Source organism: Colobus angolensis, unplaced genomic scaffold, assembly GCF_000951035.1.
Source record: "Colobus angolensis palliatus isolate OR3802 unplaced genomic scaffold, Cang.pa_1.0 Scaffold35, whole genome shotgun sequence".
Taxonomy (NCBI): domain Eukaryota; kingdom Metazoa; phylum Chordata; class Mammalia; order Primates; family Cercopithecidae; genus Colobus; species Colobus angolensis.
In genome coordinates, this window is record NW_012116821.1 from 6,893,205 (window position 1) to 6,909,160 (window position 15,956).

Here is a 15,956-nt window from a genome sequence, read left to right on the forward strand (position 1 = left end):
CCAGCTACTCCGGAGGCTGAGGCAGGAGAATGGCATAAACCCGGGAGGCGGAGCTTGCAGTGAGCTGAGATCCGGCCACTGCACTCCAGTCCGGGCGACAGGGCGAGACTCCGCCTCAAAAAAAAAAAAAAAAAAAGCCTTTGTTATTTTGTCATGCTTTAAGGCCCAGGAGAAGCCTAGGCAAAACTCTTGGTGGGCTTTTGTTACATTCCAGCCTTTGTTTAAAGGCACTGGCTTTTAATATTTAACTTATCCACTCAGTCAGTACTGAAACAGTTGTTATGCAGGCCTGTCATAACCTCACTGGAGGTGGTGTGGCTGTGCCCCATGTCCTTGCTGGTGCCAGGCTTCCACATCTTTGCTCTCTTACCTTGGACCTATCACGGTCCAGTGGAAGACGCTTCTACTCTCCCACTTGGAGGCATTAGGCCTGGCTGCCCGCCTGTGGCTAGAGCAGGAGAGGGAAGAAGGAGTGGGGGAGTCTCATCATCCCAGATGGAAATGTTGACTTACTCTCCCTGTGGTGATCCCAACTCAACTGTGCCTAGAAACTCCTAATCCAGAGACCCCTTTTTCTTAACCCTCCTCAGAGAACACTCCATCCTCTTTTGGGAAGAGGGACAGTCTCCAGGCTGTGTAGAATGGAAGATTTGATCAGGGGTCTAAGTACCTTTGAAACAGACTTTCATTTACCCTCCCTCACGCCTCTTTCCAGAGATAGCAGGTGCCACCAATTCCTGAGCCTTTTGGAGACTGTGTCTTAAAAATTAGGTTGTATTGGGCTGGGTGTGGTGGCTCATGCCTATAATGCCAGCAGTTAGGGAGGCTGAGGCAGGAAGATTGCTTGAGCCCAGGAGTTGGAGACCTGCCTGGGCAACATAGTGAGATCTCATCTCTAAAAAAAAATTTAAAATTACAATTAAAAAATTAGCTGGGTGTGGTGGTGGCACATGCCTGTATCCCAGCTACTCAGGAGGCTGAGGTGGGACGATCATTTGTTGCCAGGAGGCTGAGGCTATAGTGAGCTATGGTAATGCCACTGCACTCCAGCCTGGATAATAGAGTGAGACCCTGTTACCAAAAAATACATATATATATATAGTTTATATTAGTGCTACCCACGGCTGGCTTCAGATTTATCTGTTCCAGCTTCCAAAATTTTATTGTTGATGTCTCTTGTGTTCGTTGTTGGCCTTTTGGATGTGTGCCTTTTAAGAAAAATCCTTTATTGTTATTTTAATTTAGGAGAGACAAGAATGTGTGGATTCTTACTTACACCATGCTTCTGGGGCTCTTCTTCCAGGGGAGCGGCCTTTCAAATGTAATGAGTGTGGAAAAGGCTTTGCCCAGAAGCACTCGCTGCAGGTCCACACCAGGATGCACACAGGCGAGCGACCGTACACCTGCACTGTGTGCAGCAAGGCTCTGACCACCAAGCACTCACTGCTGGAGCACATGAGCCTGCACTCAGGTAGTGGGACTTGCCCAGAGGGCCAGCTGTCACCAGATTCCCATTCCCCAGGGTGGGCATTACCAACACCTAAATGGTGTTTTCTCAGCCCAGTATCATTTCCAACGTGGGGTTATTGAAAGACAGGAGTTTGCATCTGTCTGAGTGCAGTTTAGAGTTCTGCACTGATCCTTAAACTAGAGCTTATAAACTGGCTGCTGGAGTTTGGTGTGCAAGCATGTTTTATTAAACTACCAAAGTTTAGAATTATTTTACTTTGAACGCCTTTGGGGGAAACTTAAATTCTCCAGTTCTACCCCAGTCTCCACTACTCCCTATTGCCTTACATATCTTTGCACATTTATGTTTCTGTGGTACATTGAAGGCTTCTGGGTTTGTAAACAGGTCACTTGTATCATTTGTAGAAAATGGGGACCTGGACCCACTGTAGTATTTACCTTATTAGTGAGCATTCCAGTTCTTTATAGTTTTTTGCAAGTTTTAGTGTTTTGGTTTTTTTGGCAGGACAGAAGTCTTTTACCTGTGATCAATGTGGAAAATATTTCAGCCAGAACAGACAACTAAAGAGCCATTACCGAGTTCATACAGGTATGGTAAAGTGAGAACATTTAGATTGGGGGGAAAGAAATGCAAATAAAAATTGTTTCTGAAACGTTAGGTTCGTATTGTAGGTGATAAATGGGTATTTAGGGAAAAGTGCCTTGAGAGTCTAAATTACATGTTTTTATGTTATTGTCTGCCACCATGTGAATTATATTTTATTTGTATACTACAGTTTTGATGCCACACACAGAAACCCTACAGAATTGGCATCTTTCAGAAGTGCCACTTGCCCAAGGGAGCTTCAGTGAATGGTTGTTAGTGGTGCCTAGGCAGAGACATCATCACCCCGCGGCTGTCAGCCCAGGCTTTCTCTCCCCTGGTTCTACCTGTTGTCCTTTTTCTTTCCTGCCAACTGATAAGAAATGAATGTGGGTTACAAGTGTCATTTGAGGTCATTTGTGGCCTCAGTCACACCAATACTTTGAGGAGAAAAGGAGAGACTACATTTAGAATTGGAAGGATCCTAGCTCTCTCGGAGGAGGCAGTGAGTTGAGGTGCTGAGGAAAATATTAACTGTTACCAAATTAATAAAATAATTTTCGTTGTTAAAGTACTATATTTAAGGTGATTATTTTTCAGGGAAGTGCTTTAACACAAATCACTGAAGAAAATGCAGGGAGAGCATATATGCACTGACACTTTTTTTATTGTTGCGACAAGGACACTCATTACCGGAATGCAAAGACTGCCATCGCAAATTCATGGATGTGTCTCAGCTGAAGAAACATCTGCGAACACACACAGGTAAAACTCCATCTCGGTTCCCCCGGTACACGGGCTGTTTCGGGAGAGTGAAGAATGAAGTTCTTTCTGTGAGTGCCCTGCCCAGCCTGTGTTTGGAAACGTTTATTATAAATTGGATGGGAGTTGTGGAAGAAGATAAGTTAAAAGTTGAAGGCAGAATGTTGTCAACACTGTCTTTGGGGAAATCACATCTCTTGTAGATGAGCAAAACGGAAATCACTTACTGAGTGCTGTTCCTATGTCACAATTCATTTAATACCACACAATAGTGAGTCTGAGTCTGGTTCTGTGCTTCACTCTTAATTTACTTCAGCATTGAAGATGATAGCAAGACTTTTTTTTTTTTTTTTTTTAGATAAGGGCTCACACTGTCATCCAGGCTAGAGTGCAGTGGCACGATCACAGCTTACCACAGCCTCGACCTCCTGGGCTGAGGTGATCCTCCCACCTCAGCCTTCTGAGTAGCTGGGACCACAGGTGCACACCACCACACCTACCTAATTTGTTATTTTTTAGTTTTTTGTAGAGATGGGTCCCACTATGTTGCCCAGACTGGTCTTGAGCTCCTGAGCTCAAGCAGTCCCCCTGTCTGAGCCTCCCAAAATGCTAGATGACAAGCATGAGCCACCATGCCCAGCAAGATAATTTTTTTTTTTTTTTTTTTGAGACAGTCTTGCTCTCTTGCCAGGGTGGAGTGCAGTGGTGCCATCTTGGCTCACTGCAACCTCTGCCTCCCAGATTCAAGTGATTCTCCTGCCTCAGCCTCCCTAGTACTTGGGACTATAGGTGTGTGCCACCATGCCCAGCTGATTTTTTTTTGTATTTTTAGTAGAGACAGGGTTTCACCATGTTGGCCAGGATGGTCTCAATCTCTTGACCTTGTAATCCGCCCACCTTGGTCTCCCAAAGTGCTGGGATTACAGGCGTGAGCCACCACGCCCGGCCCAAGGTAATTTTTTTTAGAAAAGGTAGCCAAATGTAACAGACACAAATGTAGCATAGACACTGAGAATTTTTCCACTTTCTCCCCTAAAACCAACACTTAAGCTTAAGCAGCACAGCCTCCAGAAAAATCAGTTTCAGAGATGACGAGGAGGCAGCATTGATTAGGGCAGGTCAGTTTTTTTATGTAAGATCAGAAAATTGGATCTTTTATACCTTTTGGCAAAGAACATGTGTTAAAAATAAGTCTATCAGATTTTCTAAGAAAAACTTGCCATTACAGGTTATTTAATAATTCTGTTGTCTACTGGAATTATCTAAATAGCAAATTGATTTATGGTGCTTTGGACTTTTTTTTTTTTTTTTTTGGTGTCACTGTCTCACTCTGTTGCCCAGGTTGTAGTGCAATGGTGCAATCTCGGCTCACTGTAACCTCCGCCTGCTGGGTTCAAGCAATTCTCCTGTCTCAGCCTCCCGAGTAGCTGGGACTACAGGTGTGCACCACCACATCCAGCTGATTTTTGGTTTTTTTTTTCAGTAGAGACAGGGCTTTGGCATGTTGGCCAGGCTGGTCTCACCCGAACTCCTGGCCTCCAGTGATCCACCCTCCCAAAGCGCTAGGATTACAGACGTGAGCCACTGTGCCTGGCCTGGACATTGTTATTTAAATACAAGTTTTTCTTCTTAAATTCAGTAAACGCCTCATAGGATATGGATTTTAACACATTTACTGAGTACTTACTGGGAACCAGACACTGTTTTAGGCTTTGAGGATACAGCAGTGAATGAGATGGACAGGCCCCTGTCTTAAGGGGCCGACATTCAGTAGGGAAGACAGAGTACAAACAAGTGTATAACACATTAGGTGTTGTGAGTGCGTTGAGTAATAAAATGCAAGGTAAGGGGGCAAAGTGTGGGAAGGAGAGCTGCCCTTTTATGTGCAGACTGGTTTGGGAAGGTCTCACAGATGAGGTGGCGTCTTGGATGGAGATGAGAATGCAGTGGGGCACTGAGCCAGCCAGCCATTGAGGATGCCCAGGAGAGAGCATTCTAGGCAGGGGAAGCCCTAGGCACAGGGCCCGCGGGCAGGAATGTTTTTGACATGCTGGAGACATGCCGGGAGGAGCACCGAGGCGACCCGAGAGCTGGGAGTAGGAAGTCCTAGTGTAGGTGGATGTTCTCAGTTTAGCTGCATGCTTTTTAACCACCTGGGGAGGTGTTAAAAAAGCCTTGTCCCAACCTCCAAGATTCTGATTGACTTCACTTGGGTGGAGCCTGGGAATTGGTGTTTTTTAAAGTACCCCTCAACAATTGTAGAGTACATTCGGGCTGAAGTACTTTGAAGACCACAATAAAGACTGGATTTTATTCTGAGGGAGGTGGCTTTAATGAGATGAGTGACGTGGCATACCTTAGGGTTGTAATAGGGTCACTCTAGCCGCCCTGTGGGGGGCGGGGGCGAGGCCAGGGTGGAGGCAGAGAGGCCCATTAGGAGGCTGTGCGGTAGCTGGGCTTGGAACAGCACGGTAGCAGCAGAGGTGGTGTCAGGTGGTCCAGTTCTGGATGTGTTCCAAGGAAGAATCCATGTGATTCGCTCCTGATTGGATGTGGGAGTTGAAGGAGGAGGCAAAAGCCACTGGAAGGAGGAAAAACTGGGGAGGACTAAGAAGAACAGATCAGGAGTTACATTGTGGACTGGTTGGTGTCTATTTGACATCCATGTGCAGGTGTGGGGTAGATCATTAGATTTCTAGGTCTGGAGAGTTCAGGGAAGAGATGCAGCCAGAGCTCTGGATTTCCACACGTACACATGTGCCTGCAAATAGTATATGGTGCTGTGCTAATCTCCCTAGGGAGACAGCGATGGTGGAGGAGGGTGGAGCTGGCTTGGTCATGCTGAACAGTGCCAGAGGAGACACTTCCCCTTGGTTTTGTTGTCTGAGTATAAGGGAGAGTGAGGTTTCTGGTCTTTGTGAGTAGCAGTAGGACTTGAAGTGGGGATGAAAAGGAACAGAAGACCTCCCCCCTATAATTCCAGCAAACTTTTCTCAACCTGTCAACTTTGAGAAGCAGAACAGAAAGTGGAAGATGTGTGATGAGTTAAAAAGGAGATAGATGGGCCTCTGTAAAGTGGTTTGCATGACTTAGAAATATGAAAATAAATTGAACCTCTCAAAAAATCAGGGCTCTTCAAGAGCGGCTATGACCCATCTGTTCCTACATCAGTGTGGGGAATCTGCTTCAATGTTGGTGAAGGGCATTGGTGTGCCATTTCGCTGCTCCCTGGGCATTGAGCGCAGCCAGGGTGAGAAGTGCCAGTCCTGCTCTCAGGGCCATGCTCAGTTGGAAACCAAGACCTCATCTCAGAGATGATCCGTCATTCATCTCTTAGATGTTTAGGCACACACTGTCTCTGGGTTAGATGTCCTGCACCAAGCACTGGAGAAGTCAAGGGCAAATTAGAGATGTTCTCTTTCCTGGGAGAGCATCCCCAGTGAGGGGAGATGGACACATTTTGACTGGAGGCAGAGTATCAGGCAGACAAGCAGTACTTGCCGGGTCACCACATCTCAGGCCCTCCTGCTCACATCTTGTCCTCGTACCTGGCGCTGGTCAGGTTTACAGGGACCCAGTCAAGCCAAGTGAGTCACAAGACTGATAAACCAGAGAATATATCAACTCAACAAAGGGAATACACCTTTCTGTTGCCCACAGCACCTCCTTCCTCACATTAGTGTACCTGAAAGCCAAGTTAGTGATCAGAAGATTGCATGGTGAGCTGGGATCAAGTCAAGGGAATTAGCCCAGGCCACAGAGAAGCCTGGTGAGTGACCTCTGACCCCACAGCACAGTCCCACCCCGCCAGTGTCCCTGTTCCTGGATGGTGTTCCGTGAACACTGATTCTGCTCTGAGGGCTCCTACTCACAGATAGATGGCCCTGCCTGGGAACAAATGATAAAGTTCAGTAAGTCACAGTTCTGTTCACAGCCTCATTGTGGCTTGAAGTTGAAGCTTCCCAAATCTCCTCAACTGTGTGTTGAGACCATCCATTAACATTGAGACCTGGGGGTCTTCCCATATTCCTGAGACCTGGGGGCCCCTCACCATAGCATACCCTTGCAGAGTCTACTTGCTATCTATTATGAAACTGTATGGCGTGGTCAGAGCCACAGCCGAGATGTGACCACGGGACGGGAAACGGCGAAGACCACATAGGAATGCCAAGTACACAGGTGTGGAACCATGCTATCCACAGTTACGGACGTGTGTCCCTTTTTTGCCAAGATTGGCAAGTACTTGAGGAAATGCACATCTTTATTTATTGTTGGTGGGAATATAATTTGGGAACCCTCTGGAAGGAAGTTTTGCAATCTTTACCAAAACATAAACCACACAATTGTGAAAAGATGTTTGCCTAAGGATATTCATCATAAGCAGCATTGTTTATAACTTAACAAGCTTAACAGCCACCTAAATGTCCCCGGAGGGGATTAGGTAGGTAAATTTGGGGCAGTATACACAATGGTACACAGCACAGGCTTTTAAAATGGCAGTGTGGCTTTACTGATGTGACAAATGGCATGCACTGGATGACCTCACACAGTAAGACCGCAAATAAACAGATTTGTCTGTAAAGATACTCGCCATTGTTAACTGGTTGTCTCAAGGGATGAGAATAGTGGAGCAGTTTTAATATTCTTTGCATTTTCAATATTTGGTTCTTTTACAATGAACACAGTAATTTTTAAAGAAAAACAAAGCTGTGGTCCACAGTGGGAGGCAGGATGCTGAGGGGTCTAGACAGACAGAACTGGACTGCCAGGTGAACATGACAGCTGAGGGAATGGGAGGTGTCACTGTGATTGTTGTGCCTGGCTGGGCAGGGGCTGGGTGATGTTGTCATCAACCAAGAGAGTTATTCTGGGTTTCAGCAGGTGGGGATGGGAAATCCAGCTGTGATGCCAATAAGCAGTGAGTCATCGATACTATCTGGAGTGGGGTCCAGGATTTAAGTCATTGGGGAAGGGTAGGGCTGGGATCGGTGAAGTAACTGCTGAGAAGAGGGTCTGGAAGTACACCCTGGAGCTGTTTCAGTACTTCTGTTGACGTCACCCTGTGTGGGACCTTTCGTCACACTCCTGTCTCTGCCTTTTCCTTTAATCACTATTGTCTGATCCTCTTGTAACACACGTCTTTCCGGCCCCATGCCGCAGGCCCTGTCCTAGTACCTTATCCTCCTTCTCCATCTGCCTCCTGCCACCTCCTGGTCCAGGCCTTGTGCATAGCCTGTTAGAGGTCCTCCTGCCTCCAGCCCACCCTCCTCAGCATTCACAGGTGTATTTTCTTAGTACTTTCAGCATGTCATTCTGCTAAAAACTTCCAGAGGCTCCACAGGTCCCCTGCCTGAAATTCATAGCTCTTGGTGCCTTGGTCTCGTGGCTCCTGAGAGTGATCCTTGCCGCTCCTGGTGCACACCGTGTGGTCATTTCTGACACCAGCTTCTGCTCATACTATTTAGACTAGTACCCTGGCCCAGGCTTCTTTCCAGTCTAGCCAGATCCTGCCCACCCCGTCCAGCACCCTGTCTGCACTCAGTATTGTTGACGCCACTTGTTTTAATGTTCAGTGAAGCACAGCCCTATGTTAATTAGTTCATGCATCTTCTCAAGTAGATTAGAAAAGTTTCTTTTCTGTTTCTTAGCTGTGTACTTTATTGATGATCTATCAGTGTTTGAGAACTAAATAAATGTAAGGAATGGGCATCTCCATTGAAGGTGGTAGAACTGTACACAGGGGAACAGATCAGAAACCACTAAGTGGGAAGGCCCCTTGCAGATTCACCTTAGCTAGGGAAATTTGCCTTCCTACTGTCCTGCTCACTCCCTCAAAGAGCTTCCACCACAGGATGTTGCTCCTGCAAAGAATTTCCATTATTTTAAACACCCTCAAAAAACATTGGCCATCAGACAGACTTTCTGAAATACAAACTCAGCTGGAGCTAAGTGGCATAGTTAATGGTGTTATGGATGATCGTTGTTGTTCTTTCTCTTAAAAACCTGAAAACTGCAACAAGAATTTTACACTCACAAGCACACAGCAGGTACTCAGTCTTTGAATCTGGAGAGGGAGAAAACCAACCAAGATCAGAGAAGGCCCGCTCTGATGTAGAAAGCTATAGACAGATTATGGCAGTGGCCCGGTTTTAATCTTTGGAGTGGTAAGAGTTCATGATGCAAAGATGCAGATTCATCCAAGTTGTTACCACTGTCCTCTGCCTCAGTGGAGCGTGGAGAAATGTCTTGCCTGAATTTTCCAGTAGATGTTGTGAAAGGGAAGATCACTGACCATCTTCCATTTCAAATTGTACTTATCCTTTGCTGTTCTCCTGTTCTCCAGTTAAGTGTATTTTGCTGCTTGCTTTTTTTTTTTTTCTTTTTTTCCAGTTTAGTTTTCTTGCCTGCATTAGGATTACTTAATTTTGTTTCTGGGGATCATGAACGGTCTGTCATTGTATGTTCAGCATGCAAACACACTGAATAAGCACTTGCTGGTGTTAGTGAAGTCTGGTGGGTTCTGGAGCAGTTATAGCATCTCAGGTGTGCCACTGCCATGAAATTCATTCAGCAGGGATTTCTGAAACGGCATGCCAGGCCAGATTCTTGGCATTGGGGTACTAGGAGCGGACGTACCCACAAGTTATCTTAAAAAGGGAGAAATGGATAATAAATAACTTATACATTATATGAGGCAGCAGTAGCATTATGGAAAAACTAAATTGGAGAATTGGACTAAGGAGTGTGTGGCAAGGTTTGTAGTGTTCCCGGTGGTGATGGAGCCTCACGGATAAAATAACATGTGAACAGAGACTTGAAGGAGAGTGAGCCATGCTGGGAGACACCCTGAGATGAGATCAGGGAAGTTTGGGGTGAGGAGTAGGGTTTTCAGGGTACAGATCTATGATTGCTTGTAGGCCAAGAACTTTGGATTTTATCTTGGGGTGGGAAATCATCAGAACATTTGCAGCCCGAGCATAGAATGACCTGACTGCATCAAGGCTCACTCTGGTGGCCACATTGATAGTTTATGGCAGGGAAGCAAGAGCAGAAACGGAGACCCCATAGGAGGCAAGAGATGGTGGTGGTGTGGACCAGAGAGGAGCAGTGGAGTCAGATTCTGGATATATTTAGAAGGTTGATATAAACATCAATAATACATAACTCACCCTAGCACACAGGAGTCCTTTCAGGGTCAAGTGGGCTACCTAGCTAAGCCATAAGGCAGGAGAGCATAGGGGCTGTAGTATCTAAGGGGAGAAAACAGGAGTAAATAGGGTGTAACTCACTTCCTTGTTGCAGTTTTCAGGTTTTTAAGAGAACCATGCCTTAGGATTTCTGTGTATGTTCTTGGCACTCGGCACACACTTAGGTTAGTTACAGAGTAGATATTTAGTGAGTGCATCATTCATTTACGCTTATGGAAGGGATTGCCTTTGTTCTGTTTATATTGTGAAACCGAAGTGTTTTTTTGATTTTGTCTTATGCTGAATGTATATTGTTAATTTTTTTTTTTTTTTTTTAGGTGAGAAGCCATTTACTTGTGAAATCTGTGGCAAATCTTTCACAGCAAAGAGTTCTCTTCAGACCCACATCAGAATCCATCGGTAAAGTTTTGCAGATATTTTTCTCACATGCAGGCCTCATTTAGTTCTGATGTTCAGTGAGATGACATGTGTTACCTATGTAGTTTTCTCCCAGTTGTTACTCTGGCAGAATTTTGTGTGTGTTTTATTACTTTGGCTTTGTTCTGTTTTGTTCGTTTGTTTTGAGACAGGGTCTTGCTGTTGCCCAGGCTAGAGTGCAGTGGCGTGAGTGGAGTGCAGGTGGGAGTTCAGGCGATTCTCCCACCTCGGCCTCCGGAGTAGCTGGGACACCACACACAGCTAGTTTTTTGTATTTTTTGGTAGAGACTGGATTTCACCATGTTGACCAGGCTGGGCTCAGACTCCTGACCTTAAGTGATCTGCCTGCCTGGGCCTCCCAAAGTATTGGGACTACAGGTGTGAGCCACTGCGCCTGGTCTATTTTGTTTTATCTTTTCAATAATGAAATTCCTCACCTAGGTAAAAAGGAATGCTGATTCTGGCCAGTAAAAGTATACATTACTGATTTCATTTATTAAGTTTTGACTGGGGTTAGGGATTGGTCCAAAATTTAAATCTTTGATCAAAAATAAGTATTATATTTGATGTTTTTTGAATAAATGTTTTTGTTTACACAGTTATCCCGAGGTTGGACTTAGAAGTTCTTCTAACAGCATCACAAATAATTAGAGGAAGCTTAAATTTTTTTAAATTGACATCAATCATAGGTACTTATTGGGCCATTAGAGTCTAAAAACTGGCTGTGAAAACTAAGACAAAACAAAAGAGAACTATATGTTTCATGTATAAATATTTACTGTCTTTTCTTATCTGAAATACATACTGTGGAATCATAAAATTTTATCATATCTAGCCGTGCCCCATCTGCCACCCTTCCTCAGGCACCACCCCCACCCTACTTTCAGTTAGAAACTGCCCATGGAAGTGAGACTTGCTCCAAGTCCTTGAGTTACTAGCTGAACCCATGACTTGTGACTTGCAGTCTAGTTAATTTTCCACTACTCTTGATTGCTTCCCCCTAAATAATCAGGAAGTAGTAAGTAGGTATTTCCATTTTGAAAATAAAATGTTTATTTTCTCATAGAGGAGAAAAGCCATACTCATGTGGCATTTGTGGCAAATCCTTCTCTGACTCCAGTGCCAAAAGGAGACACTGCATTCTGCACACCGGCAAGAAGCCTTTCTCCTGCCCTGAGTGTAACTTACAGTTTGCTCGTGTAGACAACTTGAAGGCTCACTTGAAAATTCACAGCAAGGAGAAGCATGTGTCAGATGCCAGCAGCATTTCTGGCAATAGTAACACAGAAGAGGTCAGGAATATTCTTCAACTACAGCCCTATCAACTCTCTACCTCGGGAGAGCAGGAAATTCAGCTTCTTGTAACTGATTCTGTACATAACATCAATTTCATGCCCGGTCCTAGCCAGGGAATCAGCATCGTGACTGCCGAGAGTTCCCAGAACATGACTGCAGACCAGGCTGCTAATCTTACCTTGCTCACGCAGCAACCAGAGCAACTACAGAATTTAATTATTTCGGCTCAACAGGAGCAAACAGAACACATTCAGAGCCTCAATATGATTGAAAGCCAGATGGGGCCCTCACAGACAGAGCCAGTGCACGTGATCACTCTGTCCAAGGAAACACTGGAACATCTTCATGCCCATCAGGGGCAAACAGAGGAGCTCCATTTAGCTACAAATACTTCAGATCCAGCTCAGCACCTGCAGTTGACACAGGAGTCTGATCCGCTACCACCCACTCATCACGTGCCCCAGCCAACGCCGCTTGGCCAGGATCAGAGCTGACCTGTAAACATGTTTGACTGCTTGATCGGGCTCTTCTCATAAGCCAGCTCTGACTGGATTTTGAACGCTTGAAGTCAGGCTCTCCATACCATCAACTTGCAGATCCTTCTGTGAGAGCTGTGATGACTAACTGATGTTTATAATGCTCTCCATCCAGGTAGCAAGGTGTGTGTATGTCTTGTCTAAGGTACTGATTTGGATTGAGCATTTCAATATTGTTGAATGGTTTTCATTTTCATCTGTAACGTGTCCTGAAGACTCAGGTAATTTTTCTTTGGGGGCATTGATTTCAGTTTTTCTGTAAGGTTTAAATAAGTTCACAGCCACAGGTTATGGTCTTGCCAACCTCCCCAGTTACGTTCTTTTATTTTCTAGGACAAAGGGAGTCATATTTTGGTTGAACTGGGCAGAATGGTTTGTTCTATTTTCTTATTTTTCTCAGGCAACGCAGTTGTTACCACAAGACAAGTCAGGGCTAAATATGACAGATCACAATGTGTGGAGAATTTGCCCTTTTAATAACTTCCAGTCCCCTAAGACAAAGTAACCCTCAACGTTTCATCTTTGTGCAGTACAGTGGGCTTATGGTGTTACACTTCAGGAAGATTCAAACTCATAAACTCAGTGTTTTAACTCAAAATTCATGTAACAAGCTAGCCAAAAGTATAGGATTTTTTTTAAAATTCTGAATGTATCTTTTCTGAGAAACATAAATTTACATATTTTTTAACAGCAAGCTATCAAAAGTTTAATTAAGTTTAAAATACAAAATTGGATCACGACATTCACCCTAAATTCTGAATTTTTGTCAGAATGAGACTTGATTTTCATGAAGGTAAAGCTTTTCTTCACTATCCTGGAACATAAAATTTTATTCAGTGTAATTTAAATCTTATATGTACTCTACTGAATTCTAACTGATCTCCTGAAAATGTTGATCTGTCTTGTGTCTGATAACTTTCTGGAGATGGAAGCTTATTATAATTTTTTATTGCAGGTGCCACAAAGTGAGTATCTTTTCCTAATCTTTTCCTTTTTAGAGACGGGGTCTCACTCTATCACCCAGGCCAGAGTGTAGTGGCACAATCATTGCTCACTGTAACCTCGAATTCCTGGGCTCAAGCAGCCCTCCCACCTCAGCCTCCTAGTAGCTAGGACTATAAGGATGTACCACCACACCCAGCTAATCTTCTAATCTTAAAAGTAACTTTGAGCCTCAGAGACTTTGTAGCCAGCATGTGTCTGTAATTGTGTGATTTTTAAATCATCATGATAAGATTAAATTATGTTTGGGTTAAGTTTTCAAGCTAAGCATATTGAATTCTTTTACCACTTTCTTGTAAGCTGGTAGGGAATTTTTGAGAAAAGAAGGTGGGCACTAGTATGTCTAAATTAGTAATGCTGATGGAGAGTAGGGGGTAATCTACTCTAAAATTAATACAGCCTTTCCATCAATTGTTTTGTTTTAGATATCCTTGATATCTACCTAAATTAAATAAGTTATTTGGAGATTAGAGTAATAGAGAATTTTTCAGGTTTGAGAGAAGATAAAATATTTTGATTGCATATTTGCTAATCTATATTATATCTAATTCACAAAATTTCCAAAATGATGTATATCTTATATGTATCAACTAAACGAATCTTGAATCAGGCCTGACTAGAGCAAAGATAACAATTTTTTGCAAACAATGTTAAGCCCTAAGTATTATTTCAGGTTCTCATTTAAACTGTTTAATTTTATTCTTAAAACACAAAGTTTTTGCCAGCTTTTCAAAGCCTACCAATCCACATTTTCTCCAGGGAATTAAATATTTAAGTAAGTGAATTTTTACTCACTCTGGATAGCTAAGTGATTATTCAGAACATATGGTTACATAGCTCTTTGTAAGTCAAGTTTCACTGGTTCTATAACAGTCTACCTCTACACTAAGAGAACTATAACATGAACAACATAGGTCACTTTAAATGTTCTAGTAGCCACATTTAAAAACATAAAAAGCAGGTGAAAATTTTAATAAAAGTGTATGTAATCCAACGTTTGCCAAATATGTAAAAATGTATTAGTGAGACATTTTACATTCTCTTTTTCATACTAAGCTTTCAAAATCCGGTGTGTATTTTACACTTTCTGCACATCTCAATTTGGATGCTAATGTTCATTGAACATACTTGATCTGTATTTAGATTTCATACAACTTACAGATGAAAACAGATTCTCATGTCAAGTAGCTACAGACAAGTTTTTTTCAAGAATTGAAATAATTATCAGTTTAAAAATTTATATTAAAATTATTTAAAATTAAAATCCAGTTCCTTGTTGCATGGGACACAGTGCAAATGCTTGATAAGCACATGTGGCTAGTGGCTGCTACATTGGACAGCATGGGCCACCTGTTTCTAGCTTGAGCCTTAGTCCTAGCTATTCCTGAATTATTTGACCAGCTGTCAAACAGAAACAAGGAAATGATAGCTTTATCAATCTAGCTTCCTTCGTTGTCCCAAATATACGTTCTACCCCTTTGAATAAAAAAGTTTAATGTCGCCGGGTGTGGTGGCTCATGCCTGTAATCCCAGCACTTTGGGAGGCCAAGGTGGGCGGATCATAAGGTCAGGATCAAGGCCAGCCTGACCAACATGCTGAAACCCCATCTCTACTAAAAATACAAAAATTAGCCAGGCATGGTGGTGTACACCTGTAATCCCAGCTACTCGGGAGGCTGAGACAGGAGAATCACTTGAACCCAAGAGGCGGAGGCTGCAGTGAGCTGAGATCGCGCCATTGCATCCAAACCAGGCAACAGAGCGAGACTCCATCTCAAAAAAAAAAAAAAAAAAAGTTCAACGACTTGAGTACCCAAAAGAAATGTCATGAACATGAAAGTACTTCTCATGTGTCCTTGAGAAATGATGTTGCTAGTGCAGCGTTTCACAATTCATTTTCTACTAAATGTGTACAATTTTTTAAGTTGTTTTAACAGAAATACAGAGTGTGTTTCTTAGGAAGTACAATGTTACGCTTTGGGCTCCTGAAACACCTCATTTTGAAGGTGAATCTTTGGTTTTCTCCCAGTAGAGGGTCGACCTTGGGATGACCGGAGCTCTTACCATCAAAATCAGTTATTCAAGTGCTTGCCCAGTGCTTCTTGAAACTCACCTCTACTCTGTATTCTCTACAGTTGGTTCTTGTGTCATAAATGTTATGAGCAACAGATTAAATGATGCTGAGGAATGAAAAAAGATTCTCGTTATAAATGCTTACCTAGGATTCTCATTATAGATGCTTATCTAGGTTTTCATAAATGGGAACGTAACAATATCTTCCAAATATGGAGTCCTTACTGTTGGCCAGGAGCCAAGCCAGGTCTGTTAAATCTGTAGCATATCTTACTGGGTCTCAAACATCTTCCATGTCATGGCACACAGATTTACAACCGGAGGATGCCAGTCCCCTCTGGTCATGACTAGTATATTAGTTTGCCAGGACTACCATAACAAATATCACAGACTAGATGACTGAAAACATGGAAAGGTCCAAGATCAACGTGTCAGTGGGGTTGTTTTCTTCTGAGGCCTCCCTTTAGTCATCTTCCCCTGCCTGTATCTTCACATGTCCTTCCCTCTGTCCTACTCTCTTTTAAGAACACCAGTTATATGGGATCAGCCTACACTAATGTTCTCATTTATTCATCTTTTCAAACACAATCCCATTCTGAGATGCTGGGT

At 43.4% G+C, this 15,956-nt stretch overlaps 1 protein-coding gene across 2 annotated transcripts in view; it reads left to right on the plus strand.

The window, feature by feature from the left end:
- The window catches only part of ZBTB24 (zinc finger and BTB domain containing 24), a 21,025-nt gene extending 5,555 nt beyond the window's left edge, over nt 1-15,470 (plus strand). For both annotated transcript variants that reach the window (XM_011952807.1, XM_011952808.1), the window contains exons 3-7: nt 1,304-1,471; nt 1,976-2,059; nt 2,735-2,818; nt 10,341-10,422; nt 11,507-15,470. In XM_011952807.1, coding sequence (XP_011808197.1) covers nt 1,304-1,471; nt 1,976-2,059; nt 2,735-2,818; nt 10,341-10,422; nt 11,507-12,230 — 1,142 coding nt within the window. In that variant the 3' untranslated portion in view covers nt 12,231-15,470. The remainder of the gene's footprint in view (nt 1-1,303; nt 1,472-1,975; nt 2,060-2,734; nt 2,819-10,340; nt 10,423-11,506) is intronic.
- Nucleotides 15,471-15,956: the final 486 nt, after the last annotated feature.